Source organism: Canis aureus, chromosome 7 (assembly GCF_053574225.1).
Source record: "Canis aureus isolate CA01 chromosome 7, VMU_Caureus_v.1.0, whole genome shotgun sequence".
Classification (NCBI taxonomy): domain Eukaryota; kingdom Metazoa; phylum Chordata; class Mammalia; order Carnivora; family Canidae; genus Canis; species Canis aureus.
The window spans coordinates 64,899,502-64,926,314 of NC_135617.1; the positions used below are offsets into that span (position 1 = coordinate 64,899,502).

Genomic DNA, 26,813 nt, shown 5'->3' on the forward strand with positions numbered 1-26,813 from the left:
TGAATCTCTGTAAGTGTAATATATTCTTGAATACCCAGCCTCCGAATGTGTCTGGAGCCTAATTGGTACTCAATTGTTTACACAAATTAAAAGAAATCTATCTGAGCCTCCTTCCTCTCAGTTGCCTCAGAATGTCAATGTGAAAATTGCAGAAACTCTAATATGTTAGGTGCTTAGCATTTACAGATTCCTGATCTCTGCTCATGAGTTCCTGTCACGATCACTAACACTTTCCTGGTCCTCTCATGCAAGTTAGATACAAACAATTCAAACCCAAACTACATCCCAGGCAGCAGAAATACACCTTCACTTTCACATCCCGGTCCTCTGTCCAGAGCGTCTTGTACTTCTGAAAGTCCTGCAAGGCCTCATGAGCCACCTTTTGTAGAGAATTCACAGAAGAAGAAAGGAGAAGAACCAACTTGGAAATATCTTTGTGCTCTGCTACCCCTGGATAAAAATTCTTCAGCTTCCTTGCAGGAATAATTTCTTCAAAGGATCCTGAAAACACATGTTTTTATATGTATATAACTTTTCTATTCAACTTTAAATATTATCAATGTTAATATTTATAGACTTTTTTGTAATTTTTAAAAGACTCTCCCTCCAAATAATTAAGAGCTATTCCTTTAAACCTTCACTTAATCTTATTAAACCACTGTGTCAGATTTTGAGGTCTAGATTTCTTTAATGTGGGAAAACTGTTTTCAGAGAAAAGAACTTAAAAACACTGATTAAACCCTCCTACCCAAATAACTCCTCTGAGAAAAGGTCAAAAGAGCTCACATTGTTGTTCTACCAAACAGCATGGTGGTTGAAAGAGAGGCACCATGCTTATTACCCAAGTAACCTTAGGCCAGTTTTGGATCTTCATGGAGGATTAAATGAGACAACATATGTTCATCCTCTCAGCTCAGCATCTGGTATATAGAAATCATGCAATCACTATCAACCACCATTATAAATATCTCTTGCCAAAATCTGATCATGTCACTTCTTGATCAAAATTTTCAATTAGGTATTCTCCATCAAACCAACTATACTGATAGTTTTGTTTGGCCCAAACAATGCCTTACTTTTTTCAAGGCGTTTGTGAACAATTAAAAAGGATAATCGTTCATGCAAAATTCCAGATTTCTAACTTCTCTTTTAAAAAGGTTTCATCAAAATAAAAAAAAATAAAAAATAAATAAATAAAAAGGTTTCATCTAAGGTGCCTGGGTGGCTGAGTTGATTAAGTGTCCAACTCTTGATTTTGGCTTAGGTTATGATCTCAGGGTTGTGAGATCTAGCCCCATGTCGAGCCCTACATTGGGCTCCATGTTGGGCATGGAGCCTGCTTAAGATTCTCTCTGTCCCTTCTCTCTCTCTCAAAAAATTTTAAAAAATAAATGAAAATAAAAAGATTAAATCTAGTAGTCCAGGGCACATGTTCCTGCATGGCAACAATTAGCCAAAGCTGAGAAGCGTCTCTTAAAAGGACATTCCTGTTGAACCTGCCATAGTCTCCTCTAAGACCAGGTCACTCATTTATTCTTTTGTCTTAATTTTAATCAAAATTAAAGCAAAAGAAAGTACAAGGTATTGGCTTAATTAATTAAGTAACTAATGTTGCATGTCCTGGCAATTCCCTTTTATTGCACAGAAGTATTCCACTGTGTAGCTATGCCTCATTTTGTTTGTCCACTGACCAGTTTTTGGACATCTGGCTAGCAATTTGAAGCTATTACAAATAATGCAGCAGTGAACACTCACATCTTTACATGGATATATGATTTCATTTCTCTTGGGTAAATTCCTAGGGATGGAATTCCTGAGCCAAATGATACAGGTATGTTCAACTTTTTAAGTGTCAAACTGGTTTCAAAGTAGCTATACCATTTCATACACTTCCCTCAGTGATGCATCAGAGTTCATGTTCTTTGTCAAAAATTAGTAGATTATTTTTCAATTTTACCAATTCCAATAGATGTGCAGTGGTATATCATAATGGTTTTAACCTGTATTTCCATAATAACTAATGGTGTTGAGCATCTTTTCATGTGTTTTTTAGCCAGTTATATATCTTCTTTGTTGAACTCATCTTTTGCCCATTTGGGGAGGGTGATGATCTTATTACTTAGTTTGAGTTCTTTATATATCCTGAATACAAGTACTTTATATCAGATGTACAAGTTGCAAATATTTTCTCCAAATGTGTGGCTTCCCTTTTTAATTTTTTAAAATGATATATTTTAAAGAGCAAAAGTTTTTAATTTGGTTGAAGTCCAATTTGTCAATTTTCTTTGTAATGGATCATGTTTTTTGTTGTCCTGACAAATTTTTGCCTAACCTCATCACAAACTTCTTACATGTTCTCTTCTAAAATTTTTATACTTTTATTTCTTCTGTAATTGACTTTGTGTTCATTTCTTTGCATGGTGTGAGGTAAGAGACCAATTTCATTTTTTTTGCATCTACATGTCTAATTGTTCGAGCACCATGTATTAAAGAGACAACCCATTTCCCCATTTTTTGACTCGACATCCCTTCAGAAACTCAGTTGACTCTGAAGTTTATATCTGAATTGCCTATTCCATCCCATTGATCTAAATGTCTATCCTTAGGCCAACACTACATTGTTTTGATTACTGTAACTTTATAGTATGTTTTGAAATCAACTCACACACGTACTCCAGCTTTAATATCCTTCTTAAAAGTTGTATTGGATATTATAGTTTCTTTGAATTTTCCTACTCCCTATTCAAATCTCAGGATCAACTCAATTTCTGTAAAACCACTTTGAGATTTTGATTGAGATTCCACTAAATCTATAGATTAATTTGGGAGAACTGCCACCTTAGCAGTAATGAGTCTTCTAACCCATGAACATGGTGTATCTTTCAGCAATGTTTTGTAGCTTCCAGTGTACAGGCTTTACATTTCTTCTGTAAAATTTATTCTTTATGATATTATTGTGAATGAAATTGTTTTTTTTTTTGAAGTTTCTTTTTTCTTTTTTTTTAATTTTTTTTTATTTATTTATGATAGTCACAGAGAGAGAGAGAGAGGCAGAGACATAGGCAGAGGGAGAAGCAGGCTCCATGCACCGGGAGCCTGATGTGGGATTCGATCCCCGATCTCCAGGATCGCGCCCTGGGCCAAAGGCAGGTGCCAAACCGCGGCACCACCCAGGGATCCCTTGAAATTGTTTTTTTAATTTCATTTTCAGATTATTCATTTCTAGTATTTAGAAATACAATTGAGCTTTGTATGTTGATCTTATACCCTGTACACTTGTTGAACTCATTTGTTAATTCTAATCATTTTGCATGTGTATGTATTCCAAGGATGTTTTTGCATACGTGATGTTATCTGTTAATAAAGCCCGTTTTGTTTCTTCCTTTCCAATCTGCATATCTTTAATTTCTTATTAAATCCAGATCGAATTGCTAGTATAATGTTATATAGACGTTGTGAAAGGTGGCATTCTTAACTTGTTCTTCATCTTAGGGGGAAATAATTTAGTCTTTCACCATTAAGTATGATGTTGACTGTAGGCTTTTCATAGTTGCCTTTTAGTAGGTTGAAGAAGTTCAGTTCTAACCCCAGATCATTGAATATGTTTATCATGAAGGAAAGTTGGATTTTGCCAAATCCTTTCTGTGTCTACTGAGGTGATCAAGTGATTTTGTCCTTTATTTTATTAATAGGTTGTATTTTAGAGTTAAACCAACCTTGTATTTCTGGATAAGCCTCTTTTGGTCATAATATATGCTTCTTTTTATATGTTTCTGGATTCAGTTTGCTGACATTTTGTTAAAGATTCCAGCATGATCACTTAAATTTAAGGATTCTTTAAGGAATGCTTTATAAAGAAGTCAAATTTAAACATATTTTCTTCAATGGTTTGAGCTTTGTTCTTGAAAATTTTTTCCTACCCTAATGTTATAAATTTATTGTTATGTTTTATTCAAAGTGTTTTAGAATACATATATTTAACAGTGCTATAAAATATAGAATAATGGATATGAATTTAAGATGCTTTTAAAATCTAATTTAGGTTCAAGTTTTTCTATATGAATAAAAGTCTCTAATATCATTTATTTAATAGCACATTCTTTCCCCCTGATTTGTAAATCTAGCTGTGTCATATATCTAATTTTCGTATATACAAATGTTTCTGCCCTTTGTCCTGTTCCACTGATCTATCTATTCTTGGACCATTAGGAGAGTGTGTTAGTCTAGGTTAATAACACTCCTTCCTGCCACATATGGCAGGACAGGACTTCCTACCTTGTTTTCCTTCACCAATATTTTAAGCTATTTTTGACTGCACCTCCATATGACTTTACCCAAGAATTAAAATTAATTTAACAAATTGTAGAAAAAATTCTGTTGTGATTCCATTGGAGTTGTACTGAGCTTATAAATTAATTAAAAAATTGAGTTAAAAAAATAAAAATAAAAAATAAAAAATTGAGTTCTTCATGTTGTGGATTTATTCCTATCTTCCATTATACCATTCAGTAAAATGCTATGCAATATTTTTTAATTTATTTATTAAGTTCCTTATGGTTTTTTGCTACTGAAAAATCCATTATTTTCTATTACATTTTCCCCAGCTTTACTGAGATATAATTGACATATAATTCTATTACATTGTAATCTAATTATTGGCTATTATAGAAATACTTTTGTATGTTGGTCTTTTATACATAAGCATTACTGTTCTAATAGTTGTTTCTAGATTCATTGGATTTCCTATGCATGATCTTTAAAGTAAGGACAATCTTAGTCTTCCCTTCCAATTATCTCATCTTTTATTGTCTGATTTCTTCAATAAAATATTGAATAGAAGTGATGATAGCAGGTTTCCTTGTTTTATTCTTCATTTTAATGGGAAATAAATGCTTCTAAATTTTTCCACAGATACCATTAGCAGAAAATGCTTCATAGTCCTAGTGTTTTAGGAGGATATGTATGAGTAACTAAAATATATCATATATACAACAGCATATACAAAACAGTAGTTAAAGAAGAATATGACATATATAAAACATCCATTAAATAAGAAGGAAAATAATTTCAATGTATTCAACACCCAGATTAAGGAGACCATGGTGCTAATATTTCAGTAGTCTTCTCTAGGCCCTCTTCAATCATATATTCCTCTCTTTCTCCCAGAGGTAACAACCAAGATCCTGAATTTTCTTTGAAGGTAAGCCAACATGCTTACCTCTAAACAATATATTATTTAACTTTTTTAATAATAAATTTATTTTTTATTGGTGTTCAATTTGCCAACATACAGAATAACACCCAGTGCTCATCCCGTCAAGTGCCCACCTCAGTGCCCGCCACCCAGTCACCCCCACCCGCTGCCCTCCACCCCTTCCACCACCCCTAGTTTGTTTCCCAGAGTTAGGAGTCTTCCATGTTCTGTCTCCCTTTCTGATATTTCCCACTTATTTTTTCTCCTTTCCCCTTTATTCCCTTTCACTATTATTTATATTCCCCAAATGAATGAGACCATATAATGTTTGTCCTTCTCCGATTGACTTATTTCACTTAGCATAATACCCTCCAGTTCCATCCACATCGAAGCAAATGGTGGGTATTTGTCGTTTCTAATGGCTGAGTAATTATTTAATTTTTTTTTTTTTTTTATGATAGTCACACAGAGAGAGAGAGAGAGGCAGAGACACAGGCAGAGGGAGAAGCAGGCTCCATGCACCGGGAGCCCGACGTAGGATTCGATCCCGGGTGTCCAGGATCACGACCTGGGCCAAAGGCAGGCGCCAAACAGCTGCGCCACCCAGGGATCCCTAATTATTTAATTTTTTTAACTGAGCACTAAGCACAAACCTAGTTGTAAAGGTAAGAACATTAATTGCCCATGTTAGAAGAATGTTCTCGGGAGGAAAAAAAAAAAAGCTAAACAGTCTGCATCTAGTTTGGCTTCAGCTTTCCTCCAAATTTACAAAAGCCCTTTTGGGGGGAAGCCATGTGGTAGGATCATAGGTAAGTCCTATCATTTATAATCTGGAAAACACAGGCCTCATTATAATCAGAGCATCTGGCAGGTCTATGTTTATGAGCCATGTAAAGGAGTCCAGCAGGAATATGGCCAGAGCAGTGGGCTAATCTTTTTCTGTGTTTTTTTTTTTTAATTCCTTTTAAACATTTATCTATTTATTTGAGAGAGAGAGAGAGAAAGAGGTGTGGGGGGGGGGCGGGGAGCAGAGAGATAAGGAGAGAATCCTCAAGCAGAACCCCTGCTGAGCGTAGAGCCAGACACAGGGCTTGGTGCCAGGACTCTGAGATGATGACCTGAGCTGAAATCAAGAGTCAGATGCTTAACCGACTGAGGCAGCCAGGTGCCCCTAATCTTTTTTTCTTCAAATCACAATTCCTTCCCTCTAGCTTCCAGTAGCAAGTCAAAGCAAAACACTTCCAAAGAATGAACTGAGTTTCCTCAACTGACCTAGGTCAATAGGAGTAGTTCGCAACTTCATCAGCATATGTGATAACAAAAAACACAGCCAAGAATGTGGACCAGACTTACCCAGGCATTCAGTCTTCAAGTTAAAAGACAGTATAATGTCATCAGGCATTTTGGTGAAGGCAGTAAAAACTCATCTATCTCTTGAGTCAACTGGTTGCCCTCTCTGCTTATAATACGATTGTCATGGTGTATTCATCTTTTATCATTCATCTAGGAATTCCCTTCACCTCTGCTATAGTTCATTCCCATTTCCAATATCATATGTCTCCTTTTTGCTTGTCTTCTTGCTTTGTTTTCTCATGTGGAAGAGTACACCTTTAATAACTTTGTGACAAAGGGTGCATTGAGGGTACATATTTTAAGACATTGCATGTCTGCAAATGTCTTTATTATACTGAGTTGATAATTTGACAGAAAATAGAATTCTTACTTGCAAGGTTGCAGTTAAGTCCAAAGGCTCTTGCACCTAGTGGTTTTTAAATTAGCCTGCTATAATAATAGAAAGATATATGGAATGAACTAGGGAGAAAATAAAGAATAGTGGCAATTATTGGACCAAAGGTCAGAGAATTGAATTCTAGTTCTCTTCCCTGGATTCCTTCCCAGCCCTATCACTAGGTTTGTGACTCTGCACAAATTATTTAACATCTCTGAAAAAAAAAGATGGAACTAATAGCTCTTTTGCCACCACTTTTATGTGTATACATAGACCTCGCAAGTTTTCTTTCCCAGACCTCCTTGCCTCCAATTTTCCAATGTTGCTCCTTCTAGGTCCTGAACAACCAGTCCAGCCACTCATCACTGTCCAAGAGTCCATGTATATCTTTCCTTCAGACATTTCCATCTTCTTTAAAAGGATATGCTGCTTAAAGCTCTACCTACTGTGGAGAATTTCCCTTCTTGCTGTCCTTAAGGGCCATTCCTTTTAGGCTATAGTGTGGTAGGAGTCCATTTTTAGCTTACACCAATGTATCAAACCAACTCAAGATAGACTGGGTCTAAGATTTTTCATCCTCCATTAGCTGGTTGTAGGGAATACCCCCTGAGACCACAGATATAATCAGAGAGAACAGTGTTAGTGCAACATAGAAAGGGGGTATGGAGCCTGGGCCATCTATTCATGTAATTTGCATGGTATTTTATTGTTTTTAATTCGCATTTTCCTGGTTACCAATGGAGATGATACAGTTTTAGAAAAAGTATTTGACTTTTTTTTAGATTCCACATATCAATGAGGTTATATGATATTTGTCTGTGTCTGGTTTATTTTATTTAGCATAACATCCTTTGGGTTCATCCTTATTGTCACCAGTGGCAGGATTTCCTTCTTTTTAAGGCTGCATAATATTCCATTGTCAAAAAAAGTCAAACTCATAGTAACACAGAGTAGCACAGTGGTTACCAGAGGCTGAGGAGTGGAGGAAAGGGGAGATCTTGATCAAAGGGTACAAACTCTCAGTTATATGATAAATAAGTTCTGGAGATTTAATGTACAGCATAGTGACTACAGATAATACTAATGTCTTGTACACTTGAAATTTGCTAAGAGAGTAGATTTCAAATCTTCTTACCACATGCATACACCAAAAAATGGTAACTGTGGGAGGTGATGGACATGTTAATTACTGTGATTGTGGTAATCATTTCACAATATATACCTATATCAAGATATTACATTTATATCCTAAATACATGCAATTTTTACTTATCAATAGTTTGGCTTTCTACACAAAAGTGTCCAAAAATGTACATGGAACTTTGGGTCAGTGGCTTATCACACTGATAATTACTTAAGGGAATAATAGCTTATATGTACTGAACATACAAAGAACACATGACCTCAAACTTCTAAGCACTATGTTCCAGCAAACTAAGTTCATTGCACCAAATACAATGCCGAAAGTAGAATTAGTACCAAGTCTTCTTATAATTTTTCTTTGAATCTAAGATTATGATAGAACGGTGATAAAAATCCTTGTTCTCCTATTTCTTTTTTTTTTTTTTTTTATGATAGTCACATCAGAGAGAGAGAGAGAGAGAGAGAGAGAGAGGCAGAGACACAGGCAGAGGGAGAAGCAGGCAGGCTCCATGCACCGGGAGCCCGATGTGGGATTCGATCCCAGGTCTCCAGGATCGCGCCCTGGGCCAAAGGCAGGTGCTAAACCGCTGCACCACCCAGGGATCCCCTGTTCTCCTATTTCTGAACTCTAGATGGAAATGTCTGTATGTTATATTTATGATGGAGGATGGAGAACACTCATTTTTTATTTTTAATGCAAAATTTAACAAATAGACATGTAAAAATGACTAATCAGCCATAAGAAAGAATGGAATCTTGCCATTTGCAACAAGATGGTTGGAGCTAGAGAGTATAATGCTAAGTGAAATAAGCCAGTCAGAGAAAGACAAATACCATATTATTTCACTCATGTATGGAATTTAAGAAACAAAACAAATGAAAAAGAAAAAAAAAGAGAGACAAACCAAAAAACAGACTCCTAACTCTAGAGAACAAACGGTTACCAGAGGGGAAGTAGGTTGGGGGCTGGGTAAAATAGGTGAAGGGGATTGAGAGTACACTTATCTTGGTGAGCACAGAGTAATATTTGGAAATGTTGAATCATTACACTATATTCCTGAAACTAATATAACACTGCTTGTTAACTACCTTGGAATTAAAATTTTAAGAATCTATATGCTGTTGTACCCAGGAAGAATCACAAAGATTGTTGACTAGTTGTTATAATTCTAAGATTCTATTCATCTGAGATTTGTTTTAACATTCTTACTCTCTTCCTTCTTCCCAGGTTTTGCTGTATTTAAATGGGTCACTTCAGTAGTAGTACGGCTGGGGCTGGTGACAACAGGCTTTATGTGACGGGTCTGCTGTTGCCCCCAGTGGGCCACTCCTCTGCTGACCTCCAGGGTTAGCTGGATCATCCGGTTAATGGCTTGTTGAATGTCATCCAAACTAGGAACCATTACCTGTGGAGTGAATAAACAGATTCCTGGTACTGGCGGCACACGCCACCCATCCCTCTGCTTCTCACCAACCTGTCCCCCATTGGGTAGGAAAGGTAGGAAAGCCTCAGCTGGCCCAGTGGAAGGTTGCTTGGAGGGAATGGGTATTAGAGGAGGGTAGGCCACGGATTCTCCCTATCCTGAGGTTTTCCCATTTTTTCATTTCCTGCAGGCTAACAGGTCAAGCATAGTACTTGTCATCCTTTCCCTGCCAGGGTGGCTGGATATAGCCAGAAATTGTGGACTATGTGTTGGAGCCCAAGAAGCAAATTGACTGAAGAAGCTATCCTGCCAACGTTTGGACTTCAGTTCTCTGAAATGTGCCAAATAAGCACAGAAGCTGTCCTCCAGGAGGCCAAACCGTGTAGGTATAGGTAGTGGTAGATGAGTCACAGATTGTTCTTGCCCAGCCTTATCCCGTGGCCCCTCACAGAGTGCACCTCAGTCATCCTGTGTGACTGGAGTTCCAAATGCCAAGTGACAGCTAGGATGGTGGTAGATATAAGTGCCAGGAGAAGGCACAAGAATCTCTGTGCTTGGGGCATAGGCTCTTCCTTTCTTTCTCTTCTGCCATTCTTGGTTACCTCACAGTTTTGTGTTTGGGGTAGGGATTTGGACTTCTGACATGGACTATTTAGATAATTTAATGCTTAAAGAAAGAAAAAGCAAGAATACTTTTAGAGTACTTGCTAACGGATGGCTGAATAGATGCTTAACTCATCTCTTACACTAACCTTCAATACCTCATGAACTATGCAGAGAATTTTTTATAATAGATAAAAAAATAATGTTCCAATTTTTGTTAAAAACTGGGGTGAAAATTACCCAAATGTAATTGTATTAACTTGAATATTTAATTATACTTACCACATTTGGAATCGCAAGGTGTACTTCAGTTTTTATAAAGGAAATAACATCTTCTGATCGTTTTCGTCCATATTGGCTGGAATAAGATACACATGTAACTTATAAAACTTAACCTAAAATTTCATAAAATTTTGAAATGGTAGCTATGCTAACATTCTCAATCCTAAAAATAAAGACCATTTTCAAAATACCAAATTGCATGAGGAATATTATTTATAATGAAACCATACATTTCAGAGAACTAAGAAAACATGATGCTTTAATATTATTATAAGTGAAATATTAGTCTTCTGTACATTTTCTCATATTCTAATGTTGCTTTCTCTCAGTAATAACCATTTAATAATGTTTACTAAAAGCATATCCTAGGGGCACCTGAATGGCTCAGTCGGTTAAGTGTCTGCCTTCTGCTTTGGTCATGATCTGGGGTCCTGGGATTGAGCCTTGCATCAGGTTCCCTGCTCAGCTGGGAGTCTGCTTCTCCCTCTCCCTCTGCCTTCCTGATTTGTGATCTGTCTCTCTCTTAAATAAATAAAATCTTAAAGAAAAAATAAAAAAATAAAAGCACATCCTGTTCCTAGCCCTGTAAGAGATGCCAGACAAGATCACCAACAAAAAATATATAGCTTCATATACTTTTTTATATACACTTTTTTGCAAGATTATACAAGAGGTTTCTGGCCAAAGCCTTCCAAAAACTGCTGTTTTGTTTTGTTTTGTTTTGTTTTGTGGGGAAGGGGCGGTGAGCAAGGGGAGAAGAAGAGAGAGAATCTTAAGCAAGCTATACACCCAGCACAGAGCCTGACACCGGGATCAGGACCTAAGCCGAAATCAAGATCAACACTTAACTAACTGAGCCACCCAGGTGCCCCTAAAACCTACTTTTTTAAACAACATACTCATGCTCAGACAGAAGTACATACATACAGACACACGAGCACAAGTAATGAAGAACACACATCAGAGCTGCAGATTAGTTTGCTTATCTCCACCTTTTTTGACCTCTGTCCCCATCTCAAACAAAATTATAATAAATGTTTTATTGCTCTCCATAGCAAGAAATTGCTGTTATACTGAAAAACAACATCTCCATTTATAGGTAAGCAGATGGGGGAGGAGAATCATAAGAAAGATAAAGCCTTTGCAGTTCAACCTGAAGGCCCAGCTTTAGCACACTGATAAACATATTATTGCAAGGAAATCTTTGAACCAAAAGCAAGCAAATAAAGGGGGAAAAACCTCTAATTCATAGTCTCATTGTGAAATCCAAAATGCAACAGTAAAATCAGTGTATTTCACTGTATTTAAAAGGACACAATCCCAGGACAAGAAAGAGTTTTATAAAGCAAAAACCGCCTAAGCAACAGAGGCAGTGAACAGCACACTGGATCATTCAGTAACTTATTTGACACATTACAGCTTAAAGAATTCTCTAAAATTTCATATGCAAAATACCAAAAGATAGATACTTCTTAAAGAAAAGGTAAAAAAGATAAAAAAGAGTAATGTTTACTGAATGTTTAATGTATGCCAGGCACTTTTCCAAACACTTTCCGTGAATTAACACATTTTGTGCTCACATTAACTATGTGAGACAGATCCTATGATTAATTTTTGCACTTTGTGTATAAAGAAACTAAGGTAGAGAGAGGTTGAGTAACTTACAGAGGGTCGCTCAGCTCAGAGATGCTTTACTACCTCAATGCAGCCCATGAATTCTACGTATGGTCAATTAAAGCACAGCTCTTCCCTAACCTTAAGAAAGAAACTGTTTTATCATCTTCAAAAGATTCTCTACTTGCCTGAAAGGATTAATGAGAAAAATTACCTACACATAAACATAAAATTTGTGAATTTCCAGGTTAAAAGGGGAAATCCTGTAAGCATCAAAACAACAGGGTGTTACTTAGAAAGCTGGATTAACAGCAGAACTCTGTCTGAAAGTGGAAACAAAAGAAGCCAACAAAACAGTATTTGCAAGGTGCGTGGGTCATGATCCTGGGGTCCTGGGATGGAGTCCCACATTGGGATCCCTGCGGGGAGCCTGCTTCTTCCTCTGCCTATGTCTCTGTTTCTCTCTCTGTGTGTTTCATGACTAAAAAAAATCTTAAAAAACAAAACAGGATTTGTAGAGTGTGAGAGAAAGAAAATGTGATTCGAGCTGACCAAACTAGCACTCGTGTGTTAGGGTAAGAAAAAGACATTTTAGACAAAGAAGGATGTTCAAGTATTATGCTTATGTATATCTCTTCAAAAATTGCTTAAATACTGCAGGACTTGTAAGTCAATGTGGCATAGAGAGTTCAGACTTCAAAAACCCCTCTTTGTGTCAAATACCTAACAATCATGCATCGAATATAAAGGACATGAGAGTGCTCATATACCAGGTTAGTATCTCCATTAACCAGAACAAGGTCAGGAATACATAAACAGGGTTGTAGCTGGGAATTAGGCAGTGACAGTAAAAGGTTGACTCCTGCAGACCATAGGGCACTGAAAGTACTCCGTATGAGGTAGGACCTCAGCCTGGTTTGGTACTGGAAGCCAGAAACTAAAACGATGCTCCTCCACTTATAAAGAGGCAAAGTGAAAACAAAATATAGTCCATGTCTGCAGCTACATCTCCAGAAGATCTGGGCTTGGGGTGATGAAACAAATCCACAGCATAACCAGAAGGTGATTAAGTCAGGCCACTTGTGTGCTCCCTAGCTGACCCTGCCATATCCCCAGTATCTCTGGGGGCAGTCATCATGAACAAATAAGACCTGGTTCTGAGATGAATGGATAAAGAAGATGTGGTTTATGTATACAATGGAATATTACTCAGCCATTAGAAATGACAAATACCCACCATTTGCTTTGACGTGGATGGAACGGAGGGTATTATGCTGAGTGAAATAAGTCAATCGGAGAAGGACAAACATTATATGGTCTCATTCATTTGGGGAATATAAATAATAGTGAAAGGGAATAGAGGGGAAGGGAGAAGAAATGGGTAGGAAATATCAGAAAGACATAGAAATATCAGAAAGGGAGACAGAACATGGAAGACTCCTAACTCTGAGAAACGAACTAGGGGTGGTGGAAGGGGAGGAGGAAGGGGGGTGGGGGTGACTGGGTGGCGGGCACTGAGGTGGGCACTTGACGGGATAAGCACTGGGTGTTATTCTGTATGTTGGCAAATTGAACACCAATAAAAAATAAATTTATTATTACAAAAAAAAAAAAAAAAGACCTGATTCTCTACTCAAGGTTCCCAGGATCATGGGAGACAAAGGTGAAACTCCCAGATAGGGAGGTGGGGGGGAGAGAAAAACACACACACACACACACACACACACACACACTTACACAGGCACACGTGCAGGCACCCACACTTCTCACTCAAAGAGGTCCTTGTAAACTAAAATCCCCATGGGCACGAATAAGTCTTTCAGTAAGAAAGAGGACCAAAGGAATTAATAATTGAAACAAAAACTCACTCCAGATAAAATCAATGTATAAAAGTATGACAAACTCTAAAATAAGTATATTGAGAATTTTCAAAGAGATAAATGAAGGCTATCTTCTCCCAAAATAATAAATAGTGTAAATTGAAAAGGAGAAATGATACAGTATCTGGAGAATTTAAAAAAAAAGTATTAATTGAAATATTTAAGATGCAAATGATGAGATCATCTTTAGACTAGAAAGAGAGCCATGTGCTCATAATGTAGCCCAGAAAGGCAAAAAAGACAAAACATGTGACAGAGTAGTTAGCAAACCGGGAGGACAGACCAAAATTCCATGTCCTGTGTCCCCAGGACAGTTCCAGATTAAATCTGTCCTGACACTTCATCTGGATAGTGCCTCTTCACTCAAAAGAGTGTCCTGGTTGGAACAATAAATCATGTGGTTAATCTACTCAACACTCAATTATGAGAAGTTCCATAAGAATAAGGAAGGAGTTTCGTAGGGGAATGAAAGGAATGTCCCAGAAGCAATAACTGAAGAGGAAATTGCTGAGGGTTTTCCAGAATTAAGGAATGCTATTTGTCCTCAGTAAGAAAGTACACACTGAGAACAAAGCAGAATTAAATAAAGACAAATCCACACATGGAAAGAAAGTTATAGAACATCAAGGATAAAAAACAATCTTCAGTTAGACTTACTGCAGACTTCTCATCAGCAACCATGTAAGTCAGAAAAAGTGAAATACTTTTTCAAAGTGCTGAGAGACAAACAAAAATTTTTTATCCAACCAAACTGTCCTGAGAGTATGAAAGCAAAAAAGGCATTTTTCAGACTTCAAATGAAGAATAAGAGAGTTTACCCTTCCTATATCTTAAGGAACCAGTGGGATACAAGACATATACAGAATCAGAGATTTTAATAAAATATGCCAGTAAATAAATTATTTTTAAGTGTTCAGAAAAAGGTAAAAACTAAAACGTCAAGCAGCAATAATGAGGTAGGTACAGTTCAGTGAGTAAAGCACATCAAGACCCTTGTAGTTAGAAATAAGACCAGAAAACTGAATAACCATAGACAGTATTTTTTTTTAAGCTGGAGCAAGATATACAATAGTCTCAATTTAAGGGTAACTACTTAAATAACTGAAGTCCTGTAAAGAAAATAAAAGGAAAATATTATCCATCCCAAAGATAACTGAGATAATGAAATGAACCAAAGAAAACAGATACTAAAAAGAATACATAAAATTAAATGTCATAAATTAAGTGTAACTACATAAAAAATCATAATAAATGTGAACTAATTAAACTCTTTTAAAAAGCAGAGATAATCAGATTGAATAAAAATAATCAGGCATAGGGGTGCTGAGGTGGCTCAGTCTGTTAAGTGTCTGCCTTTGGCTCAGATCATGATCCTGGGGTCCTGGGATTGAGCCCCATGTTGGGCTCCCTGCTCAGCTGGGACACAGCTTCTCTTTCTCCATCTACCTGAACACCCTCCCCTCCTGTGCTCTCTCTCTGAAATAAATAAATAAAATCTTTAAAAATAATAATCATCATCAGGCATGTGATGTTTTTAAGAAATAAAAGAAAAAAACTGCCCAGTAAGGTTGGAAAAAGGGCTAAAAAGTGATATGCCAAAAAAGCTGGTAAAGTAAAATTAATAACAAACTAAAAACCATTTGAGTAATTAGGATTAATATACAAAAGGAATAAAATAAAAAGTAAAAAATACATCCTAAGTAGATTTAACTACTATGACCTTGCATGCACCTAACAGCATTGTCTTAAAACACATCAAACAAGAACTGATCAAAACAGAAGGAAAATTTGTCAAGTTCACAGTCACATTGGGAGATTATAATCATGTGATTAAATTAAAATTCAGCCATAAATAGCCAATGAATAAATCCAACAAAAATGTACAAGAATTTTACACAGAGAATTATAAAACTTCATTGAAAAATAGTAAAGAAGACTTAAATGGAGAGGTAATCCATGATTCTGGATGGTAGACTCAATATCGTAAGGATGCTGACTCTCTCCAAAATCACCTATAGATTCAATGTACTTTAAATAATCCTCTCAAAGAAAAAAGTAATTTTCAACAAACTTTGTTTAGTTAATTAATGAAACATATGGAAAAAATATATTGACCTCCTACCTCACAGTAAACGCAAAAATCAAGACTATGTGGGTTAAATCCCTAAGTATAAAAGACAAAAGTATAGAATTTTAGAAGACATTATGAGGTAAAGAACGATTTCTTATAAAAGACATAAAAAATCACAAAGATAAAAAAGTTTGAATATTTTCCAAAAAAGTTGATAAATTTTAATACTTTAAACTCAGTAAAAGACACCATAAAAAAGAATGAAAAGAGAGGCACAACAGGAAGAAGATATATGCTATATTATCATCAACAAAGTAATATATCAAGAACATCCATGAATAAGTCTAATCCAATAGAAAAATAGGTAAAAAGAAATAAATGAAGAAAGGAAAGAAGGGAAGAAAGTCAACCAAGCCAAGATAAGACAAGAGAAAGAAAAAAACACACATTTCAAGGAAATGAAGGCACAAATGGCTCATAAACATGAAAACATGTTCAACCTCATCAGTAACCAAAAAATGATCAATTCTTTTTAAGAAAATGATCATTTAAATCCCAGTGAGATGCAACTTCACACCCACTTGCTGGTAAGAATTTTTTAATTGAACAATATCAATTGTGTGCAAGGATGAGGAATGATGGGGACTCTCATGCTGGGCATCACATGGTAAAGTGAGGCATGCACATACCCCAGGGCCCAACCATTCCATTCATAACAAGTGTAGGAGACAGGTAAAAAAAATGTTCACAGAGGCTTTATTCAGAATAGCTCAAACCGGAAACCCAAATGACCATCATCAGTAGAAAAAACAGATTATGTATAATGAATTATATCAACATAGATGGATCTCAAAAACATAATACTGAACATAGTTCAGGTACAGACAAAATGTAGTGATACATTGATTAGGGATACAAACATGGTAAACTGCAAGGAAAATTAAGACAATAATAAACATGAAGTTTATTATTGGGATGGGATAGTGGTTACGTTTGGGTGCACAGAGAAAAGCCTGGTAAGGGGACCAATAGTGTTCAATGTTCTTTGTCTTGGCCTGGGTGCTAGGAATATGGTTGTTCATCTGATCGCTGTTCTTGAGGTACTACACATATATTTTCATACAGTTTTTTCATAAATGCTATTTGAATTTTATAATTTTTAAAATAATAAAAATAAGAGGTACTATTAGCATTATGTTATGACAGTATTACCAGGCTTATTTAGCATATCATCAACTTGCCTTAAAACAAATATTCTTTTTTTCATCGTGTCCAAAGATAACTGTGTAGCTTTTTGAAGACTGTCTAGTAATTGATGAGAGAAAAAGGCATAGATTTCTTTACATTCCTGTAACAAGAAATAATATTGATAGTTGGGTTCAATATGGTGGTATAGCAAGATCACCCACCCACCAATGTACCACAGCAGTCACAGTCATGTTCTACACTAGACTTAGTGCCAGGCCCACCCATTGCTGTGCCACAGCCACAGTTCTGCCACAATTGAAGGGCACACAAAGCCCACATAAGGGATACCCTTGAGTGCCTCGTTCTGATGATGAGGGAAGACTGAACTTCTGGGCATAAGGCCATTCCTTTAAGTCTATGAGACGTAGCAGACTTACCTAATACATAGAAACAAACACATGGGAATTAGGCAAAATTAGGAGACAGAGAAACATGTTCCAAACAAAAGAACAAGGGGGAAAAAAAACTCAGGAAAAGAACTAGATGTAACAGAGATAAGCAATCTACCTGATAAAGAGTACAAATAGACATAAAGAGGCTCACCAAACTTGGGAGAAGAATGGATGAACATAGTGAGAACTTCAACAAAGAGAGAGAAAATACAAGAAAGTATCTAAGAGAAGTTATAACTGAACTGAAAAATACACTAGAGGGGTTCAACAGCAGACTGGATGAAGCAGAGAACAGATCAGTGAGCTAGAAGACAAAGCAGTGGAATTCACCCAAAGCAGCAAAATAAAAACAGAATTAAGAAAAGTGAAATTATCTTAAGGAACCTTTGGAACAACATCAAGTGGTAAAAGTGCTTATAGGGAACTCAGAAGGAGAAGAGAGAGAGAGACAAAAAGAGCCAGAAAAATTATTTAAAGAAGCTAAGGCTAAAATTTTCCCTAGTCTGAAGAAGGAATTAGATATCCACGTGCATAAAGCACAAAGTTCCAAATAAGATGAACTCAAAGATATACACACCAAGACACATTGTAATTAAAATGGTAAAAGTTAAGGATAAAGGAGATAATCCTAAAAGCAGGAAAAGAAAAACAATATGTTACATACAAATAAAAATCTTTTAAAAAAATAAAATAAAGACACTAGGAAAAGAAGGACAAAAAAATCCCAAAATTGGTAGAAGGGAAATAATATATATGAGTTAAACTAAATGAAATAGAAATTAAAGGAAAGCAATTTAGAAAAGGTCAAAGACACTAAAAGCCGTTCCTTTAAAAAGATAAACACAATCGACAAACCTTTAGCTAGACCTAAAGAAATAAAACCAGAAATAAAAGAGAAGTTACAACTAGAAATACAAAAGATCATAAGAAACTACTACAAACAATTATATGCCAACAAAGTGGTCATATTAGAAGAAGTGAATAAATTCCTAGAAACACACAATCTTCCAAGACTGAATCTTGAAGAAATAGAAAATATTAATAGGCCAATACTATTCAGGAGATTGAAACAGTAATAAAATACCTCTCAGGGTAGCCTGGGTGGCTCAGCGGTTTAGCACAGTGGTTTAGCACCACCTTCAGCCCAAGGCATGATCCTGGAGACTTGGGATCAAGTCCCACGTCAGGCTTCCTACGTGGAGCCTGCTTCTTCCTCTGCCTGTGTCTCTGCCTATCTCTGTCTCTCTCTGTATCACTCATGAATAAATAAAATCTTTTTTTAAAAAAACTCTCAAAACAATTCCAGGACCAGATGACTTCACCAACAAATCTAACCAAACACTGAAATGAAGATTTAATACCTATCCTCCTCAAAACTTCCAAAACACTGAAAAGGAAGGAAGTCTTCCAAACAGATTTTACAAGGCCAGTCTTACCCTATACCAAAACCAGAAAGAACACCACACAAAAAGAAAAGTATACCTCAATATCTTTAATGAACATAGATGCAAAAATCCTCAACAAACTATTAGGAAACCAAATTCAACAATACATTAAAAGGATCATACACCATGATTAAATGGGATTTATTTCCAGGGATACAAAGATGGTTAAATATCATACAACACATTAACAAGATGAAATCAAGTAACATCATACAACACATTAACAAAATGAAAGATTAAAATCATATGTTAATCTCAATAGATACAGGAAAAGCATTTGACAAAATTTATTATCATTTATGATAAAAATTCTCAACAAACAGGTATAGAACATAATAAAGCCCATATATGACAGTCCAATAGCTAACATCATACTCAATAGTGAAAAACTGAAAGCTTCTCCTTTAAGAACAAGAACAAAGCAATGATGCTCACTGTCCCCACTTTTATTCAAGATAATATTGGAGGACATAGTCATAGTATGTAGGCAAGAAACAGGAAGTAAAACACTCAGTATTTGCAGATGACATGCTGCTATATATAGAAAACCCTAAAGATGCCCACCAAAAAAACTGTTAGTACTAATAAATGAATTCAATAAAGTTGCAGGATGCAAAATAAATACACAAAGAGTTTATTTCATTTCTATATACTAATAACAAGCTATCAGAAAAAGAAATTAAGAAAATAACTCCATTTACAATTGCATCAAAAAGAATAAAGCACCTAGGTAATAAATATAAGCAAAGAAGTGAAAGATCTGTACACTGAAAACTGTAAGACACTGATGAAAGAAATGAAGAAATCACAAATAAACAGGAATATAGTCCGTGCTCATGTCATGGAAGAATTATTATTATTAAAATGTACATACCCAAATGCCAACTACAGATTAAATGTAATCCCTACCAAAATCCCAATGGCATACTTCAAAGAAACAGACCAAATAATTCTAAAATTTGTATGGAACCACAAAAGATCCCCAATAGCCAAAGCTATCTTAAGAAAGAACAAAGATGGAGATATCATGCTCCCTGATTTCAAACTGAACTAAAAAGCTACAGTAATTAAAATAATATGGTATTGATTCAAAAACAGACACAGAGATCAATGGAACAGAACTGACTACCCAGAAATAAGCCCACTTGTATAAGAACAATTAATCTGCGACAAAGGATCCAAGGATACACAGTGGAAAAAAGAAAATCTCTTCAACAAATGGTACTGGGGAAACTGGACATCCATGTGCAAACAAATGAATTCAGACCACTACATTATACCAGGCACAAAAATTAACTCAAAATGGATTAAATACTTGAATGTAAGGCCAGAAAGCATAAGATTCCTAAAAGAAAATATAGGTGGTAAGCTCCTTGACATCAGTCTTGGCGAAGGCTTTGTGGGTCTGATTCTAAAAACAAAAAGGAACAAATGGGACAATATAAAATTGAAGCTTCTACACATCAAAGGGAACCATCATCAAAATGAAAAGGTAACCTACTAAATGGTAAAACATATTTGCAAGCCTTACATCCAATAAGAGGTTAGTATCCAAAATATGTAAAGAACTCATAGAACTCAATAACAACTAGACACCTCAATTTTAAAATGGGCAGAGTATCTGAATAGACATTTCTCCAAAGAAAACAGGCCCATGAAAAGATGCTCAAATTCGCTAATTATTAGGGAAATGCACATCAAAACCATTAGGTATCCACCTAACACCTAACATGTTAGAATGGCTGTTATCAAAAATATAAAAAATAACAAGTGTTGGAGAAAATGTAGAGAAAAGAGAACCTTCATATACTATTGGTAGGATGGTAAATTGATGCAGCCACTTTGGAAAAATTAAGAATATAGCCACCAGGGGCACCTAGGAGGCTTAGTCAGTTGAGCATCTGACTCTTGATTTTGGCTCAGATCTGATCTCAGGGTCAGGTGTTCAAGCTCTGCATCAGCCTCTGTGTTGGGCATTAGTCTGCTTAAGATTCTCTCTCTCCCTCTGCTCAGTTTGCTCAAAATATTCCTAGTTTGCTCAGGCCTCAATAATTTACTCAACGAAACTGGAGCACTTATTAAGTGAGGTACATTTCTTAACACTTAAAGGGTATGGACACAAGAGGATATTTAGTCTTTATCTTACGGAAAGCTCAGTTTGGAGGATAAATGTACTCCAAAATATATGGGATGAAGCTTCCATCACCCTGGGACCATGGTGGGCCTCTCTCTCTAAGCGGTTCTTTCCCTCCAGAGGAGTTGCCAGGTTTATTGGTCAGAGCACAGGACAGATACTGAGCCTCACCAGGGATCTGGGCATCATGTCTTGCTTGCAGTGAGTCACACAACCAGGACCAAGCTCTGGCCATACCGTTTCTTTCTACTCTACGCCCTGCTCCTCTGAGACAGGGTAGACTAGTCAGTTTGAGTTGGGTCAGAAAGCAGGGTTATCAGCATGAGCAAAGAGGAATATGATCGGGGTTGGTGAATCACCAGGCTAATGTGGAGGATGATGGATTTGAGAGGCAGAGGCTCTTTAGGAGGTGACTGCACTAATGCAGCTCCCAGTGATCCCCCAATTCAAGAGACTCTGATGATAACCAAACTTGCTCTAAGGACCCCTGCCAGTGTCAAAGGGAATGCAATTGGAAGAGAAGAGCCAATGGCGTGGGCATACACTCCCTCTCTCCAGCTGATTCCTACCAATTGATAATGGCAGCTTGGAGCATGGTACTGAGAGGAAATCTATAGCTAAAATCTAGTTTCAGTGGGGAAGTACTTCTCTACCCATTGGTGATGTCCTCCTTGAGCAAGAAATTGAAAGTAGATCCAATGTATGCTGCTTATTTCCAAAATTGTTTTCCGGTGTGTATATAGAAGGTATAGAGGTATAAAAGTGTGTAAAATATAGGAAGAAGGAAAAGAAGATAAGTATGAAGGATTAAAAAAAACTGGCTGAAGGAGGAGAAAGCAGGTGTTAGCACAAATGTGGAGTGGCATTCAGAACTGATACATGACCAAAAGAGGGAGGCCTAAAAAGGAACAAGAAACCCCATGAGTCCTTCTCAAAATCCATTCTCGACACATCTCAACAAAATGTGACAACCTGCCCACACAGGCTTTCTCCTGGAGGGGAGTCCACTGGTCATCCCTGTGGTGCTAATAAAAAATGCAATCCTTGGGCCCAAGTGAATCAAAATCTGGCCTTGCAATATAGGTAATTTCATTAAACACGGTAACTGAAAACAAAATTCTTCACTCGAGTCAAATGGATTGGCACTACAATCCCATGACACTTACTGTATAAGAAAACATGGTCAATCACAATAGAGGGAGATAATTATATAAACTGTATTGACAAAATCACATTAAAAATTGATGGTGCTGGGGAAAACTAGAAGGATTGCTATATCTTGCCAGATCCTATAGTGTAGAATTGAAAATTATACTTTCTAGATTTTGTTATAAATACAGGTTGGTTGTAAGTCCATACAGGTTGGCTGCAGAACTGCAGAACTGAAAAAGCACCATTTGGGGTCATCTATGATCCAAGGAGTCGTAATTCTGCTAAATTGAATGAGGTATTCTCATAATAAATACCTTCTTAAATTCATCTTCTTTATCATTAACATGAACCTCAGGAATATTAGCCTCATAATCAGTGCTCTCACCCTCTTCTGTTTCACTTCCAAAAGCAACATGTTTCCTCTGTTCTATGGATAAAAGAGAAGACAAAAATATAACATTTAATGTTGAGCATTTGGTTTTACATCATGTGACCAGACCTTCTTAGGAAACCCCTTCTTGAAAAGTTCTTAATCTAAAAATGTAAGACTTGTTTCAGTAGGAATCACCTTTGAATTCAATTTAAACCACTCACCCAAAAGAATCATAATTCTACAAAGAAATAAATATACTCCTTCTTAGTATATAGAATTAAACATTTTAAGAGGGCTTTACATATTATATTTCTAAAATATGTGTTTACCCTTTTGAGTATTCTAACTTAATGAGCTGATATTTGGGGGTTCTTGACATTTCTGAAGAAAGCTAATTAGGTAGAAAAACTAAGAGAAAGAAGACTCATTGTGGATATTTATTTTTGTTAATTTAAATTCAACTAATTAACACAGAGTGTATGATTAGTTTCAGAGGCAGAATTCAGTGATTCATCAGTCTCATATTAATACCCAGTGCTCATTGCACATCACGTACCCTCTTTAATTTCCATCACCCAGTTACCCCCTACCCCTACTCCCTTCCCCTCCAACAAGCCTCAGTTTGTATCCTATGATTAAGAATCTCTTATGGTTTGTCTCTCTGATTTCATCTGGTTTTCTTTTTCCCTCCCTTCCCCTATGATCCTCTATTTTGTTTCTTAAATTCCATATATGAATGAGATCATATGGTAATTGTTTTTCTCTGATTGACTTATTTTGCTTAGCATAATACCCTCCAGTTCCAAGGCTATGGATACTTATTTAAGTTCATAGGTTTTTAGTCTCAGCACTACTGATAATCTCGGTTATTGAAGGCTATCCTGTGCACTGTAGAATGTTCAGCAGCATCCCTGAGCTCTACCCACTAGATGCCAGTAGCATCCCTCATGTTGTGTGATGACCAAAAATGTCTCCAGACATTTTAGAATGCTGTGCTAAAAGAAAAAAGAGAGAAAAAAAAAAGGAAAAGAAAAAAGAGAGAGAGACAGAGACAGAGAGATGAGAATAACAGTACTGAGACTACTTGCAACATGGGCCCTTGGTTGGCATCTGATTCCCACCATTCTCTAGCTGACAAAAAGGACTTCCTATGCCTAAGTAGTTTGTGCAAATGATGTGGGTTATGCTGAACACATGCTTTCCTTCAGGGAGTCTGGAATTTTAGTAATTGCTAAGCAGAAAGCACTTACTTGAGAACATATCTATAGCTCTTATGATTATAATATTATAACTCAAATATAACTAGCAAAGTTACCTGGTGATGGTTTTGCTGTTTTCCCACTGTACTTAACTTCATAAATATTTTCAAATATTGATATAAGTTCTTTGACAGCTTCTTCTACATGCTTACTTTTGTGATTTAGAACATCAGCCCATTCTTTTGTGTATGTCTATTAAATAAGGCAATGACTATTAATTTACAGATGTGTAAAAATTAATATAATTTATAAAAGTATAATTAACACCACTTGAAAATGACTAGAGATAGTTTCCAATAGCATAATATTTTAGATCCAAAATTGTCAATGGCTAAAGGCATAGCTGCTAAGGCCCAAGCAAAGAAAAGGAGGAGAAAAAGAATCTCAAAGTCTTTGACTTTTATCTGACTCAGTCACCCACAGACATCTACATTCACATTTATATGGTGAATGGCACCTGGCTGGCTCAGTCAGTAGAGCATATGACTCTTAACCTTAGGATCATGAGTTCTAGTTTCATGTTGGGTATAGTGTTTACTTAAAATAAAATTTTTTTTTTGTTGTTAAAAAAGAAGGCTGAAGAACAAGAGAGAGGAGGATGTCAAAAGTTGAAAATGAAAGGTGCTTCAAAAAAAGGACAATTCAAAGAGTTGGTTTGAGATTCAAACAGAATAAGGTTTTAAAGTGAGCCTGGTGCTCACTTATGCCAGGCATCAACTTAAGAGCTTCATGTGGGGATCCCTGGGTGGCTCAGCAGTTTAGCATCTGCCTTTGGCCTGGGACGCAATCCTGGGACTCCAGGATCGAGTCCCACATCAGGCTCCCTGTGTGGAGCCTGCTTCTCCCTCTGCCTGTGTCTCTGCCTCTCTCTCTCTCTCTCTTTCATGAATAAATAAATAAAATCTTTTTTTTTAAAAGAGAGTTTCATGTGTAATAATTCATTTAATTAAATGACAACCACTTTCACAAAGGAGAAAACAGGCTCAGAAAGAATCAGAAACTTGTCCAAGGTTATATAGCAGCCAGGGAACATAGGAGTTTGAAACCAGTGCTATCTGATTTTAAAACCTGTGCTCTGCCTTTCTGAACTTTTCTGATAGGCTTTGGGAGAAAATTAAGAACAAATTAAATTCAGAAAAGAAGGGGCACCTGGGTGGCTCAGTGGTTGAGTGTCTGCCTTTGGCTCAGGTCATGCCCAGAGTCCTAGGATTGAGTTCCACATTGGGCTCCCCACAGGGAGCCTGCTTCTCCCTCTGCCTATGTCTCTGCTTCTCTCTGTGTGTCTCTCATGAATAAATAAATAAAATCTTTAAAAATTTTTTTCAGAAAAGAAAACTGGCCTATAAAATTGACTAGATCTTCTGACATGTCTACCATGTCCATACATTTTAGGAAAGAGAAAAAATAAATGGGAGCAGCCAATGTAGGCCTTCAAACCCACTTCTGCAAAGGGACCCGAGCCTGTCTATGCAAACCTCTGCCCAGACAAGCCTCAGAAAGTCCCATAATTCTCATGTACTGCCCTTGTGTGTTCCTTATTTGGCTACTGGATTGAGAGAGCTACTTCTAAGACTCTCGCTCTCATTTATACCACTTCATGTGTATCTGAACCCATTCTCACCTATTCTCAGTCTCAGAAGAAATGATGTTCCTTCCCCTACCTGAAGATATTCTCTGATCCCCTCCATACCCCACCAACTCTTTCCATCTGGTTCCATCACTCTTTTATTCCATCCTTTCTGATTTATCCAACAGAGTGGTAAACACTGGAATGACAGTGGTGAGAGCCACTTCAGATTAGCAGGGGGAAAAGCAACTCTAAAGAGGCAGAAAACAGATTCGTGGCTGCCTAGGGCTGAGGATTGAGATGAAATGTTCTAAAATTGTGATGATGGTTGCACAGCTCCGTAAATAAACTAAAACCACTGAATTGTATGCTTTTAATGGGTAAATTGTACATTGTGTGAATTATATGTCCACAAAGTTATTAAAAATAATAATTTGTTTCAGAGATAATTTGAGCCAGGAATTGGGGAAAATTAATGGAGATGGGAAATTAAAGATGATAAAGGAAGAGAGCAGGCATGGGAAGTTTGGTTGTGAATGAGAAGTGAAGGGAGGGGTTCCTGGGGAGCTCAGATGGTTAAGCATCTGCCTTCAGCTCAGGTCATGATCTCAGGGCCCTGGGATTGAGCCCCACATCAGGTTCTCTGCTTAGCGGGGAGCCTGCTTCTCCCTCTCCTGCTCCCTCTCCTTGTTCTCTCTCTCATTCTCTCAAATAAATATATAAAATCTTTCAAAAAAAAATGAAGGGTGGTGTGGGAAGGTTTTTGTTTGTTAGCAAGGAAAAAACAATAGAACATATTAGATTGCTAGTAGGAGAGGTCTGGTGGAGAGGAAAAATGAAGATTGAGAAAAGAGGGAAGACAACTGGGGGAGGAAGGCTGCCAAGAAAGCAAGAAGGCGCAGGATTTCGGGCCCATTTGGAGGACCTAGATTTTGAAAAGAGGTCAGAACTTTCTCCATGGACCATTCTTAGAACTCAGTGAAGAACAAACTGTACTGAAGGGCTGTCCAGGGACAGCCTGGCAAACAAATTGATTTTTTTTTCCTTCCTTCCTTCTTTTTTTTTTTTTTTTTTTTAAGATTTTATTTATTTGTTTGAGAGAGAGAGAGAGCACATGCATAAGCAGGGGGAAAGGGCAGAGGGAGAAGGAGAAGCAGACTCTCCACTGAGCAGGAAGCCCCATGGAGGGCTTGATCCCCAGACACTAGGATCATGATCTGAGCCGAAGGCAGACACTTCTCTGACTGAGCTGTTCAAGTGACCTCTTTAAAAGACAGAGAGAAAATAATAATAATAATAATAA

At 36.8% G+C, this 26,813-nt stretch overlaps 1 protein-coding gene across 3 annotated transcripts in view; it reads right to left on the bottom strand.

Annotated features, from left to right (window-relative positions):
• DNAH8 (dynein axonemal heavy chain 8) overlaps positions 1-26,813 on the bottom strand; it is a 363,336-nt gene that overhangs the window by 247,351 nt on the left and 89,172 nt on the right. For all 3 annotated transcript variants that reach the window (XM_077904163.1, XM_077904162.1, XM_077904164.1), the window contains exons 22-27: positions 24,000-24,135; positions 22,626-22,738; positions 17,182-17,288; positions 10,376-10,451; positions 9,277-9,472; positions 305-501 (exon numbers count right to left, since the gene is read on the bottom strand). In XM_077904163.1, the coding sequence (XP_077760289.1) occupies positions 305-501; positions 9,277-9,472; positions 10,376-10,451; positions 17,182-17,288; positions 22,626-22,738; positions 24,000-24,135 (825 nt within the window). The remainder of the gene's footprint in view (positions 1-304; positions 502-9,276; positions 9,473-10,375; positions 10,452-17,181; positions 17,289-22,625; positions 22,739-23,999; positions 24,136-26,813) is intronic.